Raw genomic sequence first — 19,859 nt, forward strand, 5'->3', positions numbered from 1 at the left:
ACATAATATGATTAGTAAAGGTCTTTTCCCAGGGGTTGGGGAGTTAGAAACCAGAGGACATAATTTTAAGATGTGAGGAGAAAGATTTAAAAGGGACCTGAGAGACCTTTTCACCTAGAGGGTGGTTCATACGTGGAATGAACTGCCAGATGAAGGGCGAGATGCAGATACAGTCACCACTACTTTTGAAAGATATTTGACAGGTACTTAAATAGGAAGGTTTAGAGGGATGTGGGCCAAACAAGGGCAAACTGAATTAATTTAGTTTGTGAAACTTGGTTGCTATAGACAGGTTGGACTGCCGCATCTGTTTCCATGCTGTATGAATCAGTGACTTGTTGTGAAGATGAGGGGAGTATTTGTGGATTGGGAGGCAGGGAGTTAGAATCTGGTATTTGTAAAAAGGTAGTGGGGGAAAGCATTGTGTGGCCCCTTTAAAAGATCATGTACTTTTTCTGTGCTGAGAGATTTAAAATGCAGCTTGTGAGCAACAGCTTGAAAGTTTGCAAGTACACAGAGAGCACCTGAATTGAAACATTTATACAGTAAGACTGCACAGTTAGCAGGTCAAGCAGCAGTTTTTACCAAGGCAACAAGCTTTTGAATTTAGCCAATCAATCTGAGCCAGGCACTTAGATACCAAAAACTAATTAAATTTGACAACATAGAACCAACCCTAAAGTAAGAAATTTTGATATGTCAGCAAGAGTATAAAAAGAAGTTGGTATTTCGATGAAGCCCTAGAACTAGATGCTATCTGCCAGGGCTAATGGCCCTCAGCTCTCAAGGGAGAATAGCTTGCTCTCACAGCCTCCTTTACGTCTTAGAGAAAGCATCATCTAAATAACAATGGTACAACTAGTTAATATTCCTGACAGAAGGACTGATGGAGAAGGCACAGAACATTATGAACCATGGAATCCCTACAATGTGGAAACAGGCCCTTCGGCCCAACCAGTCCACACTGAACCTCAAAGCATCCCACCCAGACCCACCCCATCTATACATCCCTGAATACTATGGGCAATTTAGCATGGCCAATCCACCTAGCCTGCACATCTTTGGACTGAGGAGGAAACCAGAGCACCTGGAGGAAACCCACACAGACACTGGGAGAATGTGCAAACTCCACACAGACAGTCGCCTGAGGCTGGAATTGAACACAAGTCTCTGGCACTGTGATGAAGGGTCTGGCACTGTGATGAAGGGTCTAGGCCTAAAACTTCGGTTTTCCTGCTCCTAAGATGCTGCTTGGCCTGCTGTGTTCATCCAGCTTCACACCTCGTCATCACAGATACTTGCTAATGTTTTTTTGGGAGTGGTGCTTAATCACCTTCATGTGCACAATCCATGGTTACAGGAAAGGTCTAATTAATTAAGAAACAGAATTTGCTGGAAAAACTCAGCAGGTCTGGCAGCATCTGTGAAGAGAAATCAGAGTTAACGCTACAGGTCTAGTGACCCTTCCTCAGAACTTTTTTTTGTTTCTAATTTACAGCATCCGCAGTTCTTTTGGTTTTTACTGCCTAGTGAAGCGCCTGAAAAGCTGAGTCGTTTAGCGAAGTTTGGATTTTAGCATTCTGACGTGCTTATGACACTGAAATAAGCATTTCAGTAAAACAAGTTTTTAATGTTGAGTAATTTGGTGAAGATGAGATTTTCGACTTCTGAAGTGCTTATCTCAGAGAGGTAAATTTTAAAAAGTCAGACACACAGTTGGAAGGAAAGCTTTTATAAAAGCTGCTGACAGGATCACCAGGTCTTTTGGAACAGGAGATCTGATTAATGATCCCATTAGCTGGTATATTTCCTGTTCACAACAATGATCACAAACACTGAGTCAGAAACTTGCAGAGTATATTTTTGGCTGAAACATACGTCAGTAAACATCTCAGCACAAAGTCAACAGGCAGAAACTAACTTGGAATGAACTCCTGTGGATACTTAATTGAGAAAAAAGAAAGACTTGCATTTATATAGCACCACAGATCATTCCAAATCACTTTAAAGCCAAAGATGTACTTTTGATGTGTAGTCTGTCAGAAAACAAATTCCAATTAGCGCCAGGAATTCTTAAGAAAAGTTCATCACTAAAACTGCTCCAACTCATTAAAACTGCTCCAAACTAACTCCAAAGCTATCTTTTAATGAATAGCATTCTCAACAATTCTGAATTTTGTTCAGATTTGAACACCAATAAGGTAAATTGGGCATTTCTCTCCTTTAAATGCTGAGTGTCACCAACCTTTGTCACTTGTGGAATTATGGCCTCAAAGGGTTTTTTTTTCACTTTTTGCTCCTTGACCTTCAAACCTTGATGAAGAGGAAGAGATCACAAACCTTTTCTGATGCAGTAATTCTTTAAAGATAGCAGCTGTGGGTTTGCAATGAACTTTCATCACATAACTGTGAGTGCCTGTCTAATATCTGGCTTCATCTATCGAGAAGTATTCAGCCTATCAAATTAGTAGAGTTGTGATACGTTGTCCAAGGAAATGTGAGAAAAATCCTCAACTCTACCTTCCACAGCTTAATAGATTGGATAGGCTAGAAGAGGTTCGCACAATGTATTTATTTATTTATTTAGTCACCTGTATGTTTATTTATTTACCTACTATTGATTTATGCGACTTCAGGACACTGAATTAACAATGCAACAATTTAACAAGAGCAAGTTCATATTCTAAAGGATAACATTATCAGAAATACCCAGGCTGATGTAATGGTGAAATATTGAAAGAGTAGTGCTTTCCCAGTGTTGCTGCCTCAGGACTCTGACTGCCCTGTCAAGTGGATGTAAAAGAATCTATGGCCTCCTTTTGAGGAAGGACAGATCAATATTTATTACTCAGCCAACATTACCAAATGAAAATCATGGTTATGATCTCATTTCTGCTTGTGCAATTGCACAAATTGGTAGCTGTATATCCTGCATTACATATGGGCTATTCTTTGAAAGTACATTATGGGTTGTATTGTGCATTAGTGCTTTGCAATCATGAAAGATCCTATATAAACACAGGCCATTCTTTTACATAGGATGGAGAGAAACAAAGGCACATTCATAGTGCAGGCCACAATTTCTGCTCGATACAACATATGAGCCTATTGTGTAGAGGTGCAGCGTTACTCCTTATGTTAAACAATAATGATCTAACTTTCTACTGTGAAATTGAAAAGAGTTTGTAAAATTTTTTTAAATTAACAAAGCATTTTCATATTTTGGTGTGAGCCTGGTTTCACGTGGCAGTATTGACTTAGTCCTGTGATGACAGCCATTGAGCCCCTGATCTCCAGTGTGTGCCTTTGTCTTACACTGGGTCAATGTTCATGCAATTTTCTCTGCATCTTTTTTCTGCACTAAGTATAACCAACACATGGAATTGTGCAGGAGACATATAGTTAGAATTACTTAACAGAAAGAATTCTAAAATTAAATAACATTTATGCTTCACAGTGCATGAATATCTCTGTGTTTCCTCAATACTCTGATATAAAAAAAGATTTTTTCAATTGCTTCCTACCTCATATTCTGAAATAGAACATTGGGACAACAGACTTTATACGTGGTAGTAACTGTTTCGGAGATAGTAGGAACTGCAGATGCTGGAGAATTTGAGATAACAACGTGTAGAGCTGGATGAACACAACATGCCAAGCAACACCAGAGGAGCAGGAAGGCTGACGTTTCGGGTCTAGACCCTTCTTCAGAAAATGAAAATCACCTTGTCGTCTAATATAAGACATGGATTGTTGAAAAGTAATTCATGAGTTTGCAAAGATCGCCTGTGTCTGACATCATTGCAATTGTGCGCAGGCAGCTGGTTAGCTATCACATACTGTCCTGCTTCCCCCAACGTACACTAATAATCTTATCCTTCACAGTTGGAGGAAAAAGCAAAGATTCTGGCCTCTGAGTTTAAAAGGGAGACAAGTGCTCTGTCTGTTGTCAGTGCCAGTTCACATCAATTATGATACACGTCTTTCCATTGAACGTTGTTCGTGGATCTTGCACGCACCATAAAAGTCCTGTGCCCCATCTCTGAAAAAAAACCCACGTTGTTTTCTATGCAGTTCAAAAGAATTAGACAGTGAAGATTTCTTATACTCGTGTATCAGGGAAAAAAATACACTGCAGGCAAAGCTGAGGTTCAACACTTAGTTGACAAAGCTCTGCGTATTTGTCACATTCTCAAATGTTTTCTGTTGATACACTGGGTGATAGATATGCAAGGACTCCATAGTGAGCCCAGAGTGCTGGATCTAAGTGACATAATTTGGTATTGCCTCGATTCTGTTGTGGTCTTCGGCACTTGCAGAACTCGGGTCACTTAGCATTTCAACCACATAACCCCACCCCCCGCCAGCGCACCCGCCAAGGCTCCTTCTTTACAAATATGGCCGTGTGTCAGCCATGGTTCAGTTGAAAGCACCTCCCTGTACCAAGTCATAAGTTTTTTGGGTTCAGTTTCACTTTCTGAAACTTGGGAGCCAAACCTAGGTCTTCTCAGTGTGATACTGAGAGAGTGCTGCTTTGCCTTGAGTGGTATTTTATGCTGCAACCGATATCTAAGACAGAGTGTCTGATTATCATGTCGCTGTTTGTGAGATTTCGCTGTGTAAAGAATGACGACATTTCCCATATAACAGCAGAAACTACATTTCAGGTGTAAATCATTGGCTGTAAAGTGCTTTGAGATATCTTGAGGTTGTAAAAGTTGTATTCATTCTGCATGTGTGAGCTTAGCAGTCATCACGAGTCCCCCAGAGTCCAAACTTAATCAAATTTTCAGTTCTTCAAAAAGGAACAGCACGTTTGACCTTGTTCAACCACATTTAAAGAGCCCTTCAATTTCAAAGGCTTCACCTTTCAGTATCTATTTAAAATTATTCTAATAATTCATTTTTCTTTCAAACTTGCCCTCAAAGCAGATGTAACATAATTCATTTGCCTTCTCTGCACACCCAGGGGTTTCTTGAAAATTAATTTGAAACACCAGGTTCAATCTGGATTGCATTGGACTTTTAAAATTGCAGCGATAAACATAGAATTAACTAGGCAAGAAGGTTGTTTTTGGTTAAATAATTTAGAGAAATAATGAGGAAAACCTTTGTTTATGTCTGATGACATCTAACTTAAATACATGTATAAAGTGCACTTTTGTTCAAATAACAGAGAATGGTGTCCTCCTCACATTGAGAACGAAAGTGTTCTTGGGCACCAAACCTTTTTGCCATTCATTATACATGCAAAACTCATTAATGCTCAATAAAGCTTGATAAAATACATCTTCACTTTTACATGTCATTGTGATATTATTAACAGGTGAATCTTCCTCATAAAACTTCATAATGATGGTGGACACCTTTAAACTACAATGTAGGGATATGTTGCAGTGTTTTAAAGACTGTTGAAGGAGAACAGTGGATTTTTTTTTTACAGAAGTCAGTGAATTGCTCACGTCCCCATCCCTGTGAGAAAAGATGACAGACTTTAAAAAGAACTGCCCTTGAATGAAATTATGCTGTCGGCAGCCTTAACAAGCTCAGTATGGGACTTCTGCCCCTTTCCCCAGGCCTTGAGAGCTATTTGCCACTGTGATTTCCCTGTGGTTCTTGCAGTCTCAGTAGCGCCTGAGCTCAGTAGTGGCTGCTGATGGCACTACACGCAATTCCACTGGGAAGATGACGTGGATCCCAAACTTGGGTATTTTTGGACTATTTTGGGCATTCAAGGGAGAGAGTGGAGGGGCATGGGCTTTGGAGGCCAAGATGGTTGGCACATGACACCATCTTGGGTGGTGTAAGCCCATGTGCAAAGGGCACCTTGGTTGGTGAAAAAAGTGGCTTGTTCATTCTCAACTACCTTTCGCTGCCAGTCATGTGGAAAGTGTAATATTCAGATATAGTGGCTTGCGACTGAGCTCAGTTGCCCATTGAAAGTGTCTTTTTTTAAAGAGTGAGAGGGTTGCTGATTTCAGCACCTACTGACTACCATATTATGGGATAGCGGTGTGTGGGTGTCAGATTTGCAACTCAACATAATCATGCCAGATTTTATGCATGCACAATTCAGTAACAACCCCAATTTCCACTTGTAAAATGCCATTCAATTTTGTGTAATTTTCACCAATGGTAGTAAAACTTGTACATATCTATATAATTTTGGTTTGCCTCAAGTGTTATCACTTTGATCTCTGAGATGTGTTTGTAAGCTCTGATAAAGCCTTCAGTGTGTAATTACAGATACGATGTCTGTCCAGTTTTACAAGTAGTGCTGTGTAGTCAGAGTGCTGCCTGTTGGATGTTGTGTCTTTGTTAACATTCCTCCCTCCAGAAAACATATGATTGCATCCTGCACCTCATTTGCTATCTGCTGCCTGCATGTGTATAAGTCATTTGTTAAATGGCTCACAGGTAAACAGACAGCTTATTTCAAAAGTAATCCATCATTGCTCAGTTTTGTTTTGGAATTCCCTTAGGAATGATGGCTGCTAGTACTTAACAGTCCCATGCAAAATTAGCTGCTCCATATAAAAGTATTGAACCTGATGTGGGTTTGTATTCAGAAGGTTATTTTATCCGATACTGCAAATCTTACATTGTTGCATGTAACAGAAGAAACTAGGAGTAGATTGCATGATATTGAAATATTTGACAGACAGGTATTGCAGTTGGCTATTATAGGCAGATGTGCCTGGGATAGTATTTAGATATATGGTGACAAAAGAGCAGGTATTCTTCCATGACAATGTCAGGCTTCACGTAATTCCAAGTAAGACATCATCGAAGACTTTATACTGTCAAGTCACACCCTCAGGGATAATATCACGGTTGTGTCTTTTAAAGTTATATTGATACACTGACAATGAGACATAATATAACCACGGGATCCCTACAGTGTGGAAACGGCCCTTTGGCCCAACAAGTCCACCCCATCCCTCAAAGCATTCCATCCAGATGCATCCCCCTATAATCCATACATCCCTGAACACTGTGGGCAACTTAGCCTGGCTAACCCACTTAGCCTGCACATATTTGGACTGTGGGAGAAAAAAATCCATGCACGTACAGGGAGAACATGCAAACTCCACACAGACAGTTGCCTAAGGGTGGAATTGATCCCAGGTTTCTGGCACTGTGAGGCAGTAGTGCTAACCACTGAGTCATCATGCCATCCTATAATATCACCACACATTTACCACTTACAGTCTGCAAAGAAAAAAAAACAGATATTGAACTGGAGCCTAAAATTTGCACATTGTTAGATCAGTGGGAAGGGAAATTGGGAGGGATGTAAAAATAATTGCCAATTCACCATTACCCATTTTACACTTTCAAACAAGATCAGAATTATTTGCACTGTGCCTACTCGGGAATGTTGCATACTGTTAGGTATTCAAAATATTTCTTCTGCTGGTTTGAAAGTTAATGCAGATTTATTTTTGATTGCAGAGATTATGAATGATGTCATCAAGAAGGTGAAGAAGAAGGGTGAATGGAAGGTAGAAATCTCTCCATTTCCTATGATATTCTGGTGTTGATGTTTTTGTGTCAAGGAGTTTAATGAGCAAACGGATCAAAAAATGCTCGTGTTAAACTGTTAATCTTCTGTTGCAGTGTTTTGCAAGACAGGATATAAGTGACATTGAATGTCAATTGAAAATGATCATATTGATAAAGATAACCTCTTAGACAGAATAAGTGATCTCAAAATAGACTAGGCCTCCAACTCCAGCTAACATTTACACAACTAGAGCCTGAAGAATTGATTGCCAGAAACCTGGGATCAATTTCTTTCAAGATTATTGCTCAGTCCTGTAACAGCTTGCTGGAAATACAGTTCCTTTGGACTGGAAGGATGTTCATCTACACAACAGAGTTAACGTTTCACATCCAGTGACCTGTTGTTGCTGATTTACAGCATCTGCAGTTCTTTCGGTTTTTATTTAGGATGTTCGTCTAGTTTTACTGTTCATAAAGGATAAGAAGGCAGAACCAAAAAACCCATGGCAAAATAATTCCACCAGCATGAGATACAAGCTCAGAAGTGCTCCAAACAAATGCTGTCTCTTGTCACCCAGGCAGCAGAGATCAGGGAGCTTCTGCAGTACAAGGAAGTGCTGGGACTAAAAGCAGGATATGATTCCCATTGACATAGAACATGGGCTGGAAATTGCCAGCAACAGTAAGTAAAGAGGCCGCCACTATCCAGTTCAGGGTGGTGGGTCAACAAGAGCTGACACCCACTCAGATGGTTATTAGTAGACTCAGCAGCACCACCACTAGCAATGGCAACACCAGGGATACAATGCCTTGTAGTGGTCTTCCCTAACCCCTTGGGGTTACATGGCTGTTTGCATAGGGAGTACTTAATGCAATTTGCTCGGATGGATTAAAGATCTTTCTTTGTTGAAATTTGCATGTTTTGCACGTAGGAACACATCAGAAAATCCAGAGTAGAGGTTTGCATACCTTAATTCTGAACTTACTGTATTTAATTTTATGTAATATTATGCACTGGAGAGCAATAATTGATAAATTAAGTAAAATATTAAATAATATCCAACATAGAAAGGTATACATCAGAGCAAATAGTACTGAAATTGAACAGAGCTCTGCGCAGCCTTCTTCTGGAGTATTATGTCTAGTTTTGGTCAGGGAAGCGCAGGACAAATAAGGCTGGTCTCTGGTGTCTAATATATGAGGACAGATTCGAGAAACTCAGGAATTTTGCCTTTTGGTCTTACTGGTTAAAATATGAATTCAATTAATTTGTACCACTTATATTGCAAAAGAGAGAAAATAGGGATTTAAAAGTGAAATTGGATCTTCAATAAATATGAAATACTGTGGATGGTCAAAACTTGAAATAAAACTGAAAATACAAGAGAAACTCAGTAGGTCTGGTGGCATCCGTAGAGAGAGAAACAGAGTTAATATTTCCAATCCAAAGACTCTGCTTTGGAACTGGTGTGGTCTGAAATTCTGAAGAAGTGTCTTTGAACTGGAAATGTTAACTTTATTTCTGTCTTCACAGATGCTGTCAGACCTGCTAAGTTTCTCCAGCATATTGTGTTTTTATTTGGTTCTTAATTTCTTGGCCAAGTGTAAATTTGCCTAATTCTCCGATCAATGCCTGTATTGAAGTCTGATTCAATTTGGAATCCTAGAGGAATTCAACAGAAAGGGATAAAAAAACCTCCTTTTGTCTAACTGAGAGCAAAAGCCAGCCAATAAATATATTTATTTGTTAGATAATTTAATTTGAGTAGGGAAATCAACAAATAATTTTGGAAAGGGAAGATTTTGGACAGTTACATTTTCCACATGGATAAAGGAGGTCTATCGAAGGTTTCCTGTATGAAATTGCCTGAGAAAGAAGAAACGTCAATCTCAGGCTCTGAGATGTACTACAAGTTGCAAAGAGACATTCCCTAAATAAAAGATTCCAATTCAATGGAATGTTAGAATTTTCTCTAATTCCAATTGATCTCAAAAATACGTTCAAAGCATAATAGTTTGTCACAGTGTTTAACAAAGATGCTGAGCTTTTGTTTTGCAAATGAATGACAGAACTGAGCATTATTCTGAGAGTTTTGCATGTCTCCTGCACTTTGTAGAGAACAGGTCATTAACCTAATTGTTGCTACCCATTCCACAGTGAAAAGAGATTCACCAAAGCACCATGTGCCCTGCTGCAATATGAAATTCTCAATTCTCTTTTCCTTTGCCGCTTGTGAGAACAAGGTCTTCATTCATGAAAGAAGTTGATAGATTTCATTGTTTGTTATCTGAAAATGACAGAAGCTAGTAAGCTGTAAAGCAGCTTGATGACTAATAAGGACACCAGAGTCTTTCCCTTAAAAACAGTATTGCTTGTTCTGACGTGATGGTTCTATTTGGACTTTTGCTAGGTGCTTGTGGTGGATCAGCTCAGCATGCGAATGCTGTCGTCCTGTTGCAAGATGACTGACATTATGACAGAGGGTGTCACAAGTGAGTATTTCATTTTTAGCTTTAAAACCAGGGTGATTTGCTTTAGATGGATAGGAAACTGGTTGGCAGAGAAGAAACAAATAGTAGAAATTAATGGGCCCTTTTCAAATTGGCAGGCAGTAAAACGTGGGGTGCCACAGGGATTGACACTGGAACCCCAGCTGTTAACGATATATATTAATGATTTGGATGAGGGAACAAAATGTAACATCTTCAAGTTTGCAGGTGATACTGAGTTGGGTGGGAGTGTGAACTGTGATGAGGATGCAGAGATCCTTCAGCATGATCTCAGCAGGTTGGGTGAGTGGGCAAATCAATGGCAGATGCAGCATAATTTGGATAAATGTGAGGTTATTCACTTTGGAAGCAAAAACAAGAATGCAGATTACTACCTGAATGGATGTAAGTTGGGAGAGGGGAGTGTGCAATGGGATCTAGGTGTCCTTGTGCACCAGTCGCTGAAGGTAAGCATGCAGGTGGAGCAGGTGGTAAAGAAGGCAAATGGAATGTTGGCCTTCATTGTGAGAGGTTTCAAGTACAGGAGCAGGGAAGTGTTGTTGCAGTTATCCAGAGCCTTGGTGAGACCACACCTGGAATATTCTGTGCAGTTTTTGCCTCCTTTTCTGAGGAAGCATTCGAGGGAGTGCAGTGAAGGTTTACCGGGCTGATTCCCGGGATGGCAGGTCTGATGTATGAGGAGTGACTGATTAGGTTAGGATTGGTTTTGCTGGACTTCAGACTATTGAGGGGGGATCTCATAAGACACTTATAAGATTCTAACAGGACTGGACAGAGTAGATGCAGGGAGGATGTTCCTGATGGTGGGTGTGTGCAGAACTAGGGGTCACAGTGCCAGGATTCGGGGTAGACCATTTAGGATGGAGATGAGAAGACATTTCTTCACCCAAAGAGTGGTGAGCCTGTGGAATTCATTACCACAGGAAGTAGTTGATGCCAAAACATTGAATGTATTCAAGAGGCAACTAGATATAGCACTTGGTGTGAATGGGACCAAAGTTTATGGGGAGAAAGCAGGATTAGGCTGTTGGGTTGGATGATCAGCCATGATCATGAAGAATGGTGGAGAAGGCAGAAGGGCTGAATGGCCTCCTTCTGCTCCTATCTTCTAAGTTTTCATGTAACTTCTGTACAAAGTTGTCCTTCTACATTATGTTTCCTACAAAATGGTTTTGAAATTCTTGCAATAGATGCATTCCCTCTTTCTTGAAAGTTTGCAAGTGTCCGAATGCACTGTGGAGTACATTTTCCTTATTTCAAAGCTTCACTAACTTAACAATAAGTAAAGAAATGAGAAAGCAACAGTTAATTATTGAGCTTTGAGTAGTTTCAGGGCAAACAAAGATCTTCAGGCGTCAGCTATGACTTAATGGTAGTGTGCCCTGCTGCATTAATTCAGAAAGTTGGACACTCGAGTCCCAGCCCAGCAACTTGGACACAATTTCTCAACTAATACTTTTGTGAAGTAACTGGGTGTGGAGTGGGATTTGCTACTTTGTTAGAGGTGTTTGTTTCTGGATCAGACACCAAAACATTCATAGATTCCATGACACTATTGTGAAAAAAAGCTGGGATGTTCCTATACATTAATCTTCGACTAATACTTCTCTCTTCACCAATGTTACTTACAAAGGGTATCTGGTCATTATCGCATGGCTGTTGTGAGATCTTGTTGTGAATATAAATTGGTTAAAACATTTCGTACGTCAGGTCCCCTCAAAAGGACTTCACTGGATGTAAGTCACGTAGAGACATCCTGAAGTGGTGACAGGCACTATATAAATGCAGGTTCTTTTTAAGAGGATGGAAATAGAAGAAGGCCATTTAGTTCCTCAAACTTGTTCTACCAACCAATTAGATCATGGCTGATCTACATAACCCCATCTACGAGCCATTGCTCAATATCCATCAGTTGGTTAAAAATTAAACTATCGATCTCAGATTTAAAGTTAACAGTCGGTCTTTGTGGGAGTTCCAAACATGTACCACCTGATTATGTGTATTGTAAGAGTCTTTTCTAATTTTACTGCTGAAAGATTTGGCGTCAATTGTTAGACAATGGTTGCTGGTTCTAGACCTCCTAACTAGCGGTCAAAACACCCCATAACAGCCTGAACTGAAGAAAGTTCAGGGAAGCTCTAGTTAACACAATCCTTCCTTGAAATTTAACACTTGGATTTCATGTATGGTTCATATAATGCTCACTTCGGAGTTGCTGCCAGATTTGCTGTCATTGCTGCTAAAAAATCCAGGCCCTTTCAGTGTGAACCTCTTTTTACCCAAATGCTATTCAATCTGCTTGATCCTGCAGCCAAAGAATTCTGCTGCAAGTATTACAGACAGGGTACAGAGATAAATTGAACTTGCTTTCTCCTCTTATCCTTCTGCCAAAGCATTTTAATTACTTTTCGCTCTGTTGAAATGAGTTGTGGCATTTCCCCCCAAATCTTCTGCTTCTGAAGGCCAATTCTTAAAGTGGTGCGCAACAAATTTTGTTTCAGCGTTAAATCAGAAATATAGTTTATTTGTGTAATTAAACTGGGCGAGATGTTTGTCGCAACACATTCACACAGTTAAGCATATGCAGAAGAAAAAAAAACAACTCTAAAAGAATATTTAAGAATATAAAATACTTAATTCACATGTATTTTAGAGCCTGTGAAGAATTTGACAAAGGTCATGGGAAGAATCTGTACATTCCGATTCTTTCTCAGTTCCATTTAAAGGCCATGAATTATTCTGGCAATCGGTCACACATGATTTGTCCACTTATTTCGAGGTACGTGGGCTCCATGTTTAATTTTTCACCCCTCTTCTTTGAAGTCATGTCACCTCCTCTATCAGTTTTAGCAAAACAGTCTGAGAGGTGACACTCAGAGTTATGCCCATTCTGATCCTTACTAATTATTATGAAGCACAGTAACCCTTCAGCCATTTCTCCCTGTTTGTTGGGAGATTCTTGGTATGACAATATATTAATCTCATCTTGTGTAAGTGCATTATTTTGGGTCAGCCAGTGAAACCAGCTGTGCTGTGGGACTCACAGGTGAGCTGAAATGCAGTGGCAGTCTTATTCAGTAGAAGGTCTGTATGCAGCAAACAGCTGAGCTGGATTGAAAGTGTTTGAAAGAACAAGGAACGAAATACATTTGTAATACAAATGTTGACAAGCAAATAATTGAAATGCCAAAGTAATAAAATGTTGGTACCTACTATTTAATCAAATAAATCTTTTGAAAGCTACTATTCATGACATTTTCCGATGCAGACACAGAAGGAGACTATTGGGCCCACATTTCTGGGCTGGCGCTCTGCAAGGGCAATTCACTTCCTGTCACGCTGTTGCCTTTTCCCCGTGCCCCTGCACATTCTTCCGTGTTCAGATAATGGGATTCCAAGGGGAAATGGATCATAATTGAATCTGTCTCCTCCCACATTGTCAGGTTGAGTATTCCAGATCATAACCACTCATTGTATAGAAACGGTATTCCTCAAGTCACCATTGCTTCCTATGCCAATTTCTTTATATAGGTGCCTTATGGTTCTCAATCCTCTGCCAAGCGTAACAGTTTTCCCTTATACATGCTATCCAGTCCCTCATGATTTTGAATATTTTTATCAAATCTCCTTGAATGACTCTTCTTCAAGGAGAACAGTCCCAGCTTCCTCAGTCTCTCAATATAATGGAAATTCCTCATCTTTGGAACTATTTTTATGAATCCTTTTGCACGCTCTTGAATGCCCTCACATCATTCCTAAATTGTAGTACCCAAAACTGGTGAGCTTACTCCAGCTGAACCCATATTGGTTCTCCATAATTGACTCAAGAATTTTTTTTGAAGGACTCAAGCCCAGTCTGGTGTAGAAGAATGAAAAGAACATCTTTCAGCTGTGGCAATTTTGACCAAAAGTTAGATAAATCTGGAATTAACTTTTTTTCATACAATAGTCTTACCTGGTTTTGGGGGTGGAGGGGTGTGAATCTGGTACGTGTTGTGGGGTCAGTGTGTGGGTTCACATGTGTCGCCATATATATTTACTGACTGAGGTAACAATTGTTCACTTGAATCTCTTTTTCTTCCGCTTCAATCGCAATTATGTGAAGTTGTGGAAGACATAAATAAAAGGAGAGAACCGCTCCCCAGTTTGGAAGCAGTTTACCTGATAACACCCTCTGAAGAAGTAAGTCATTGCTTTTACCAATCTCACAGATTGAGGAGTACATGCAAACCGTGACCCATGAAAGAACAAGCATTTCAGCTGTCACCAATGTCAATGTTTACACCATGTATTGAGATTTGCTGTTGCAAGTACTAAATTATCACATGAAAAATGCTGGAGGCAATGACAGTATTAGCTTCTAATGGATTACAAGCCATTCCTGATTAAACAAAGACAATTCTTTGAAGATATAAGATCATATGATTGTCCAAGATAACAAAGTGTGGAGCTGGATGAGCACAGCAGGCCAAGCAGCATCTTAGGAGCACAAAACCTCCTTGCATCACTGCACTGGTAAAACACTGGTGTTAGGCCATACTAATATCACTTTGGTAGCATAGACCCTTTTTAGACTCCGAATAGAAATTGAACATGGAACATTTGTGGAATGTGGTTAAGGAGCTGAGTTTGAAGGGCTTTGAGGTGGGTGTATAAAGGGATTGAGGAAAGGAATGCCAGTTTGTGTCACATTTGAAGGAACAGCCATTAGTCATGAAACAAAAGAAAGTGGTTGCACAAAAGTTTGGCGAAAAGAAATGGAAATTTTGGATGTGGTGTTTTTGAACATAAGAAGTAAGAGCAGATTTAGACCATTTGGCTGTTCAAGCCAACACTGCTTGATCTATAGGAATCTGGCTCTGTCTCTGGCTACTCATCTTGAGTCCTTTTCTTGCCCGCTGCTCTGGGTGCTACAGATTACCTATCCTGGAGTCCTTTCTTGCTTGTTCCTGTAATGCTTTTGGAGATTCCAAAGAGAGACAGAGAGGAGCTATAGAAGAATAAAAATGATCATTTTGAGTTTGGGTTACTGGCAATGAATGTAGTTCGGTTGATGACATGGGAGAAGGTGAAGTTATGGGATAAGATATGAGCAGTGGAGGGTGAACACTGGGAGTCAGGTACAAAAGTTCCAGAGTAATTGTATTTGTAAGTGATATGTGTGAAGATAATGGTTTCCATGGTATATGGATTAAGGTCGGGATGAGAATGTGCCGTGTTACACAGAAAGTAGATTGCAGAATCTCCTTTCATTCAGGTAATGATTTGGAAATACCAGATAACCTGAATAAATGTCACATGAAATGAGAATGGCGAAAACCTCTGCTAATATTGGGAATTCATTTTGTCAAGCCCAAGTATATATTAAAATTATACACTGAAAATCCTGATGATACAATGCCTACAGTTGATGGAGGAAATGTATCAGATATTACCTTTTTGTTTTAAGTCCTCTGCTGTTGTCTCCTTCAGGTTGTCTCACTTCTATCAATCAGAAATGATTGTTATCAGTAGGTTGAGAGAAATGCAGCACTGTTTGTAAGCCACTTAACTCTCAGCTTACCATAAGCCAGAAAGGAGTTGCAACACAGTTGTATCCTTAGCATAACTTTATTTTCATAACTCATCATCATATGTAAAAATAACCTTGTATTCCAATAAACAGCAAAAATGGGACAACAGCTATTTGATTAGTGGATATTTTGTTGAAGTATCCTATTGGAATGAACATTCCTTAATTGGGATCTATCTTTGCAGTCTGTCCGTGCGCTGATCAATGATTTTAAGGATGCCCCCTCCTCCAAGTACAGGGCAGCTCACGTCTTCTTCACCGACTGTGAGTATACATGCGATTAAAGAGACATGTGTTCTGCTTATGTGAGATGCTTCTTCTTGTGAGCTTTGAGGGTGATAATGTCAACTTTGAGGTTAGTTACAAGGCTCAAGCATCTTAGATAGACTGGTGCTGTATATTTTGAAACAGCAGTTATCATAATGTGTCACTGAGTATTGAGAATAACTTTCCTGGTGTAACATTGTGGGAGTTTGACTAAGTCTTAATGCTTGGCTTACAATTAGTCTTAAAATGTCTGACTGATAGACTGCTGTTGTGACATTGTTACAATATAATGGTCATGAAAACAGACGGCAGAAGAAAGTATTTATTTGACAGTAAAGAAGCAATTACCCAGATCATTAGTGATAAATTGGAAGTTCAAAAAATTGATCCAGGCAAGTGATCATTGCTAAGTAATATGCTAAATGAGTGCAGTCATATGATTTAGATCATTTAAGGACTAAGTTGTACTGAGTGAATGTATTGTTTTTCCTTGTTTATTGTTGAAATTCCAGACTATGGAGAAATTTTAAGACTGGAGACTGCAGAAAATAGAGGTTGTCTGCAAACACCCCAGTCACACTTCTCATTGTTATATCTGTGCTTCTTTTTGTCATTGATGCTGCTGTTTAAAAGAGAAGAGTAAGAACTTTTGCCTTTATGTTTCACAGCTTGTTCAGATCCATTGTTTAATGAACTGGTAAAGTCTCGTACATCAAAAGTTATAAAAACCCTTACTGAGATCAACATTGCCTTTCTTCCATATGAGTCACAGGTAAGACATTGTATCCACCAACTGCTGGGGCTAGGGGAATGCTGGTGTGAAGGAATTTTCCAGTATTGCAATTCTTGATACTTTTAAATGAAAGAATATTTGTTAATTACCCTTACATTTTGGAGAGTTTGAATTTCAATGTCAGAGCAACAATAGTCAATGTGACAGAGGAAGGAGAGAGGGAAAGGAGAGAACTATTTACCTGCCATATGCTGAGGTTTAATTGGAAATAACGTTACTACCAGATGTTTATTTATGCCATGATAGTCACCTAACCGAAACAATTCAAGTTCTGCCTTGCAATAAAATATATCCCAGCTTGTTAGTCCTCACTGAGACGGAATCGTAAAGTACAAATTAAAAGCTGTTCTGTCCCAAATGTGGGCGCAGCTTTTTTAAGTTTCATTTAATTCCTCTTTCTAGCTGTTCACACTCTCTGCACTTAGGGATTTTGGTTGATGCACCTGAAATTTCTCTCCATATAGCTTTGCTTTGCTGATGTCTCTTCTTCTTTTAATATTTGAAATCTCCTAATTTTTAAAATGGCTTGGTGTTATAAAATTACAGAATCCCACAGCATGGAGGGAGATTACTCAGCTTGCGTTACCAACTCTGCCAGTTTGACAGAAGTGTCCTATTTCGCCCAACACACTAGCTTTCCCTGCCATAACCCTGCAAATCAGTCACCGTCAAGTGTCTCAGATAACAAAGTGTGGAGCTGGATGAACACAGCAGGCCAAGCCACATCTCAGGAGCACAAAAGCTAACGTTTCGGGCCTAGACCCTTCATCAGAGATCAGAGGTCTAGACCCGAAACGTCAGCTTTTGTGCTTCTGAGATGTTGCTTGGCCTGCTGTGTTCATCCAGCTTCACACTTTATTATCTTGGATTCTCCAGCATCTGCAGCTCCCATTATCTCTGATCACCGTCAAGTGTCTACCCAGTTTGCTTTTGATGGATTCTAATTCCACCACCCTTTCAACCATGTCTTTTCAGATTTAACAATCTTTTATCTGAAAATAACAGTCTCCACAATTTGCTTTAGGTTTTCTTGCCAATTAGTTTGAATTGGTGACCTCGCTGCCAATCTATGTACCAGAACAATTTCTTCTTTCTTGCTTTTACAAAGCCCCTCAAGGTATTAAATATCTCACAGTCTCTCCTTGACTTTTTGTCCTTTTTTGATTAAAAAATTCCAGCTTTTCCAGTCACGTGACTTTGATTATTGACTTTCAGGTGATCAACTGATGCATATTCAGGTGATGAAAACAACCCTGTCTCCATTACAATTGGCAAGGGAACAATGAGGCATCAGACTGTAAGGTATCACTGAGCAGCTTGCTGATCAGGACAGTGCTGCTTCTGAGTTAAATCAGCTGGATTATTATCGAGCAGCTCCCCTGTTTGTCTATGACCTAGAGACACGACTCAGTTGTTATCTTCAGGGGTCCTCTTTAGCATCATCACCTGTGAAACTGGTTGGAGCGTGAACAGTGCAGGCACTGACACGTTCTAAAATCAGACGACAGTCATGGTGCTACCTAAATCATTAAACTTCCATTTCCACATCAAAATGGGGTGGCACAGTGGTTAGCACTGCTGTCTCACAGTGCCAGGGACCCAGGTTTGATTCCAGCCTCGGGCAACTTTCTGTGAGGAGTTTGCACATTATTCCCGTGTCTGCATGGGTTCCCTCTGGGTGCTCTGGTTTCCTCCCACAGTCCCCCAGAGATGTGCAGGCCAGGTGGATTGGCCATGCTAAATTGCCTGCAGTGCTCAGGGAGGTGTAGATTAGGGGGATGGGTCTGGGTGGGATGCTCTGAGGTTCAGTGTGGACTGGTTGGGCCAAAGGGCCTGTTTCCATGCTGTAGTGATTCTACGAAAATAAGTTGAAATGGGTCAACGGTTTGGACGTCTGGATGTAAACCCCTTTCAGATTGTAACTTATCCTATTCCCACCTATTAACTATTAAACTCAGGACTCAGAAGGAGACATGTGCTGACTTTGTGAACTGGCCAGGTTGGAAGTTTCTTATGAAGTAAATTTTTATGAGGAAAGAATTGTTAACAATCATGCATTGAGTTTTGGGTGGATAAAAATAATGAATTAACAATAAATATGAATGACTCTGCACTTTCAACTGACCCAGTACACTCGTGTCCACTCTTATTTTGTTATAGATATTGTTTAATGGGAAACAATGTGCCCCAATGCAGCAGGAACGTTCAGGAATTGAACTTAGAGAACTAGCCTCACTGCATTTCCTGGATTTGCTTCAATCTCTTAATGCTCCTTAACCCTGCTGAGTTGTTTTCACAATCCATGTCATGTATAATTTAGTGCAAGGCTGTCTCACTCTGCTGAGTGACTCAGGGACGGTGAGTTGCAACAAATATCAGTGATTACAGCCAGAAGACCAATGAGGGCTACGGTTCCGAGGATTTTGAGACCCATCTGTCAAGCAGAAGGTTCTTCCAATTTGATTCAGAGACCGGTCACATGATCACACACAGATGGCACTCTGTACACTGCAGTCTTTTTTCAATCTTCCTACAATGGCTTACATTCAAATAGGTTAGCTCTGTAATTCTTCAGGTAATTAAACACAGATAGTACAGGAATTAAAATGGTCAGCTTTAAATAAAAATCTGTTTGGATCAAGTTATTTTGTATTTAGAGTTGATTGCAGCATGCTTGGACTGAAAAGTGCAGAGAACAGTCTAAATGCACTCACACTGACTCAACAGGCATTTTGCGGGTCATCAACAACAGATAGGGGCATTGAATTCCATCGCTTTTTAATGCCTACAGACCTCTTCTGCAGTACCATTCCCGAGCAAGTTGAATAATCAAGCAGACGAGAGCATGCGTGATGAATAAACTAGCATTGTAGTAATTATTTTCTGCGTTTCAGGTTTACTCGCTGGATGTGCCAGATGCATTCCAGAGCTTTTACAGCCCCCACAAGACACAGATGCGAAACCCTCTCATGGAACGATTAGCGGAGCAGATTGCAACTCTGTGTGCCACACTGAAAGAGTATCCTGCGGTCAGATACAGGGGGTGAGAGCACATTTTTTAGGACGCGGACCCTCCTTTTTCCATGAAGGCTCTCACTTCCTACAGTGAGGGCAGCACCACAGTACAGTAATGTAATCTCTAAGCTGTATTGGAACGGGGAGTCTCCTCGGATGTAACTTTCTTATGGAACTGGAAGTAGAGGAATGGGT

General features: G+C 40.1%; 1 protein-coding gene across 3 annotated transcripts in view; it reads left to right on the forward strand.

Moving 5' to 3' along the window:
• Positions 1-19,859, forward strand: part of LOC125465447 (syntaxin-binding protein 1) — a 111,956-nt gene that overhangs the window by 57,408 nt on the left and 34,689 nt on the right. For all 3 annotated transcript variants that reach the window (XM_048558981.2, XM_048558979.2, XM_048558980.2), the window contains exons 2-7: positions 7,456-7,505; positions 9,918-9,999; positions 14,123-14,199; positions 15,775-15,853; positions 16,525-16,628; positions 19,544-19,692. In XM_048558981.2, the coding sequence (XP_048414938.1) occupies positions 7,461-7,505; positions 9,918-9,999; positions 14,123-14,199; positions 15,775-15,853; positions 16,525-16,628; positions 19,544-19,692 (536 nt within the window). In that variant the 5' untranslated portion in view covers positions 7,456-7,460. The remainder of the gene's footprint in view (positions 1-7,455; positions 7,506-9,917; positions 10,000-14,122; positions 14,200-15,774; positions 15,854-16,524; positions 16,629-19,543; positions 19,693-19,859) is intronic.

Source organism: Stegostoma tigrinum, chromosome 29 (assembly GCF_030684315.1).
Source record: "Stegostoma tigrinum isolate sSteTig4 chromosome 29, sSteTig4.hap1, whole genome shotgun sequence".
Lineage (NCBI taxonomy): Eukaryota > Metazoa > Chordata > Chondrichthyes > Orectolobiformes > Stegostomatidae > Stegostoma > Stegostoma tigrinum.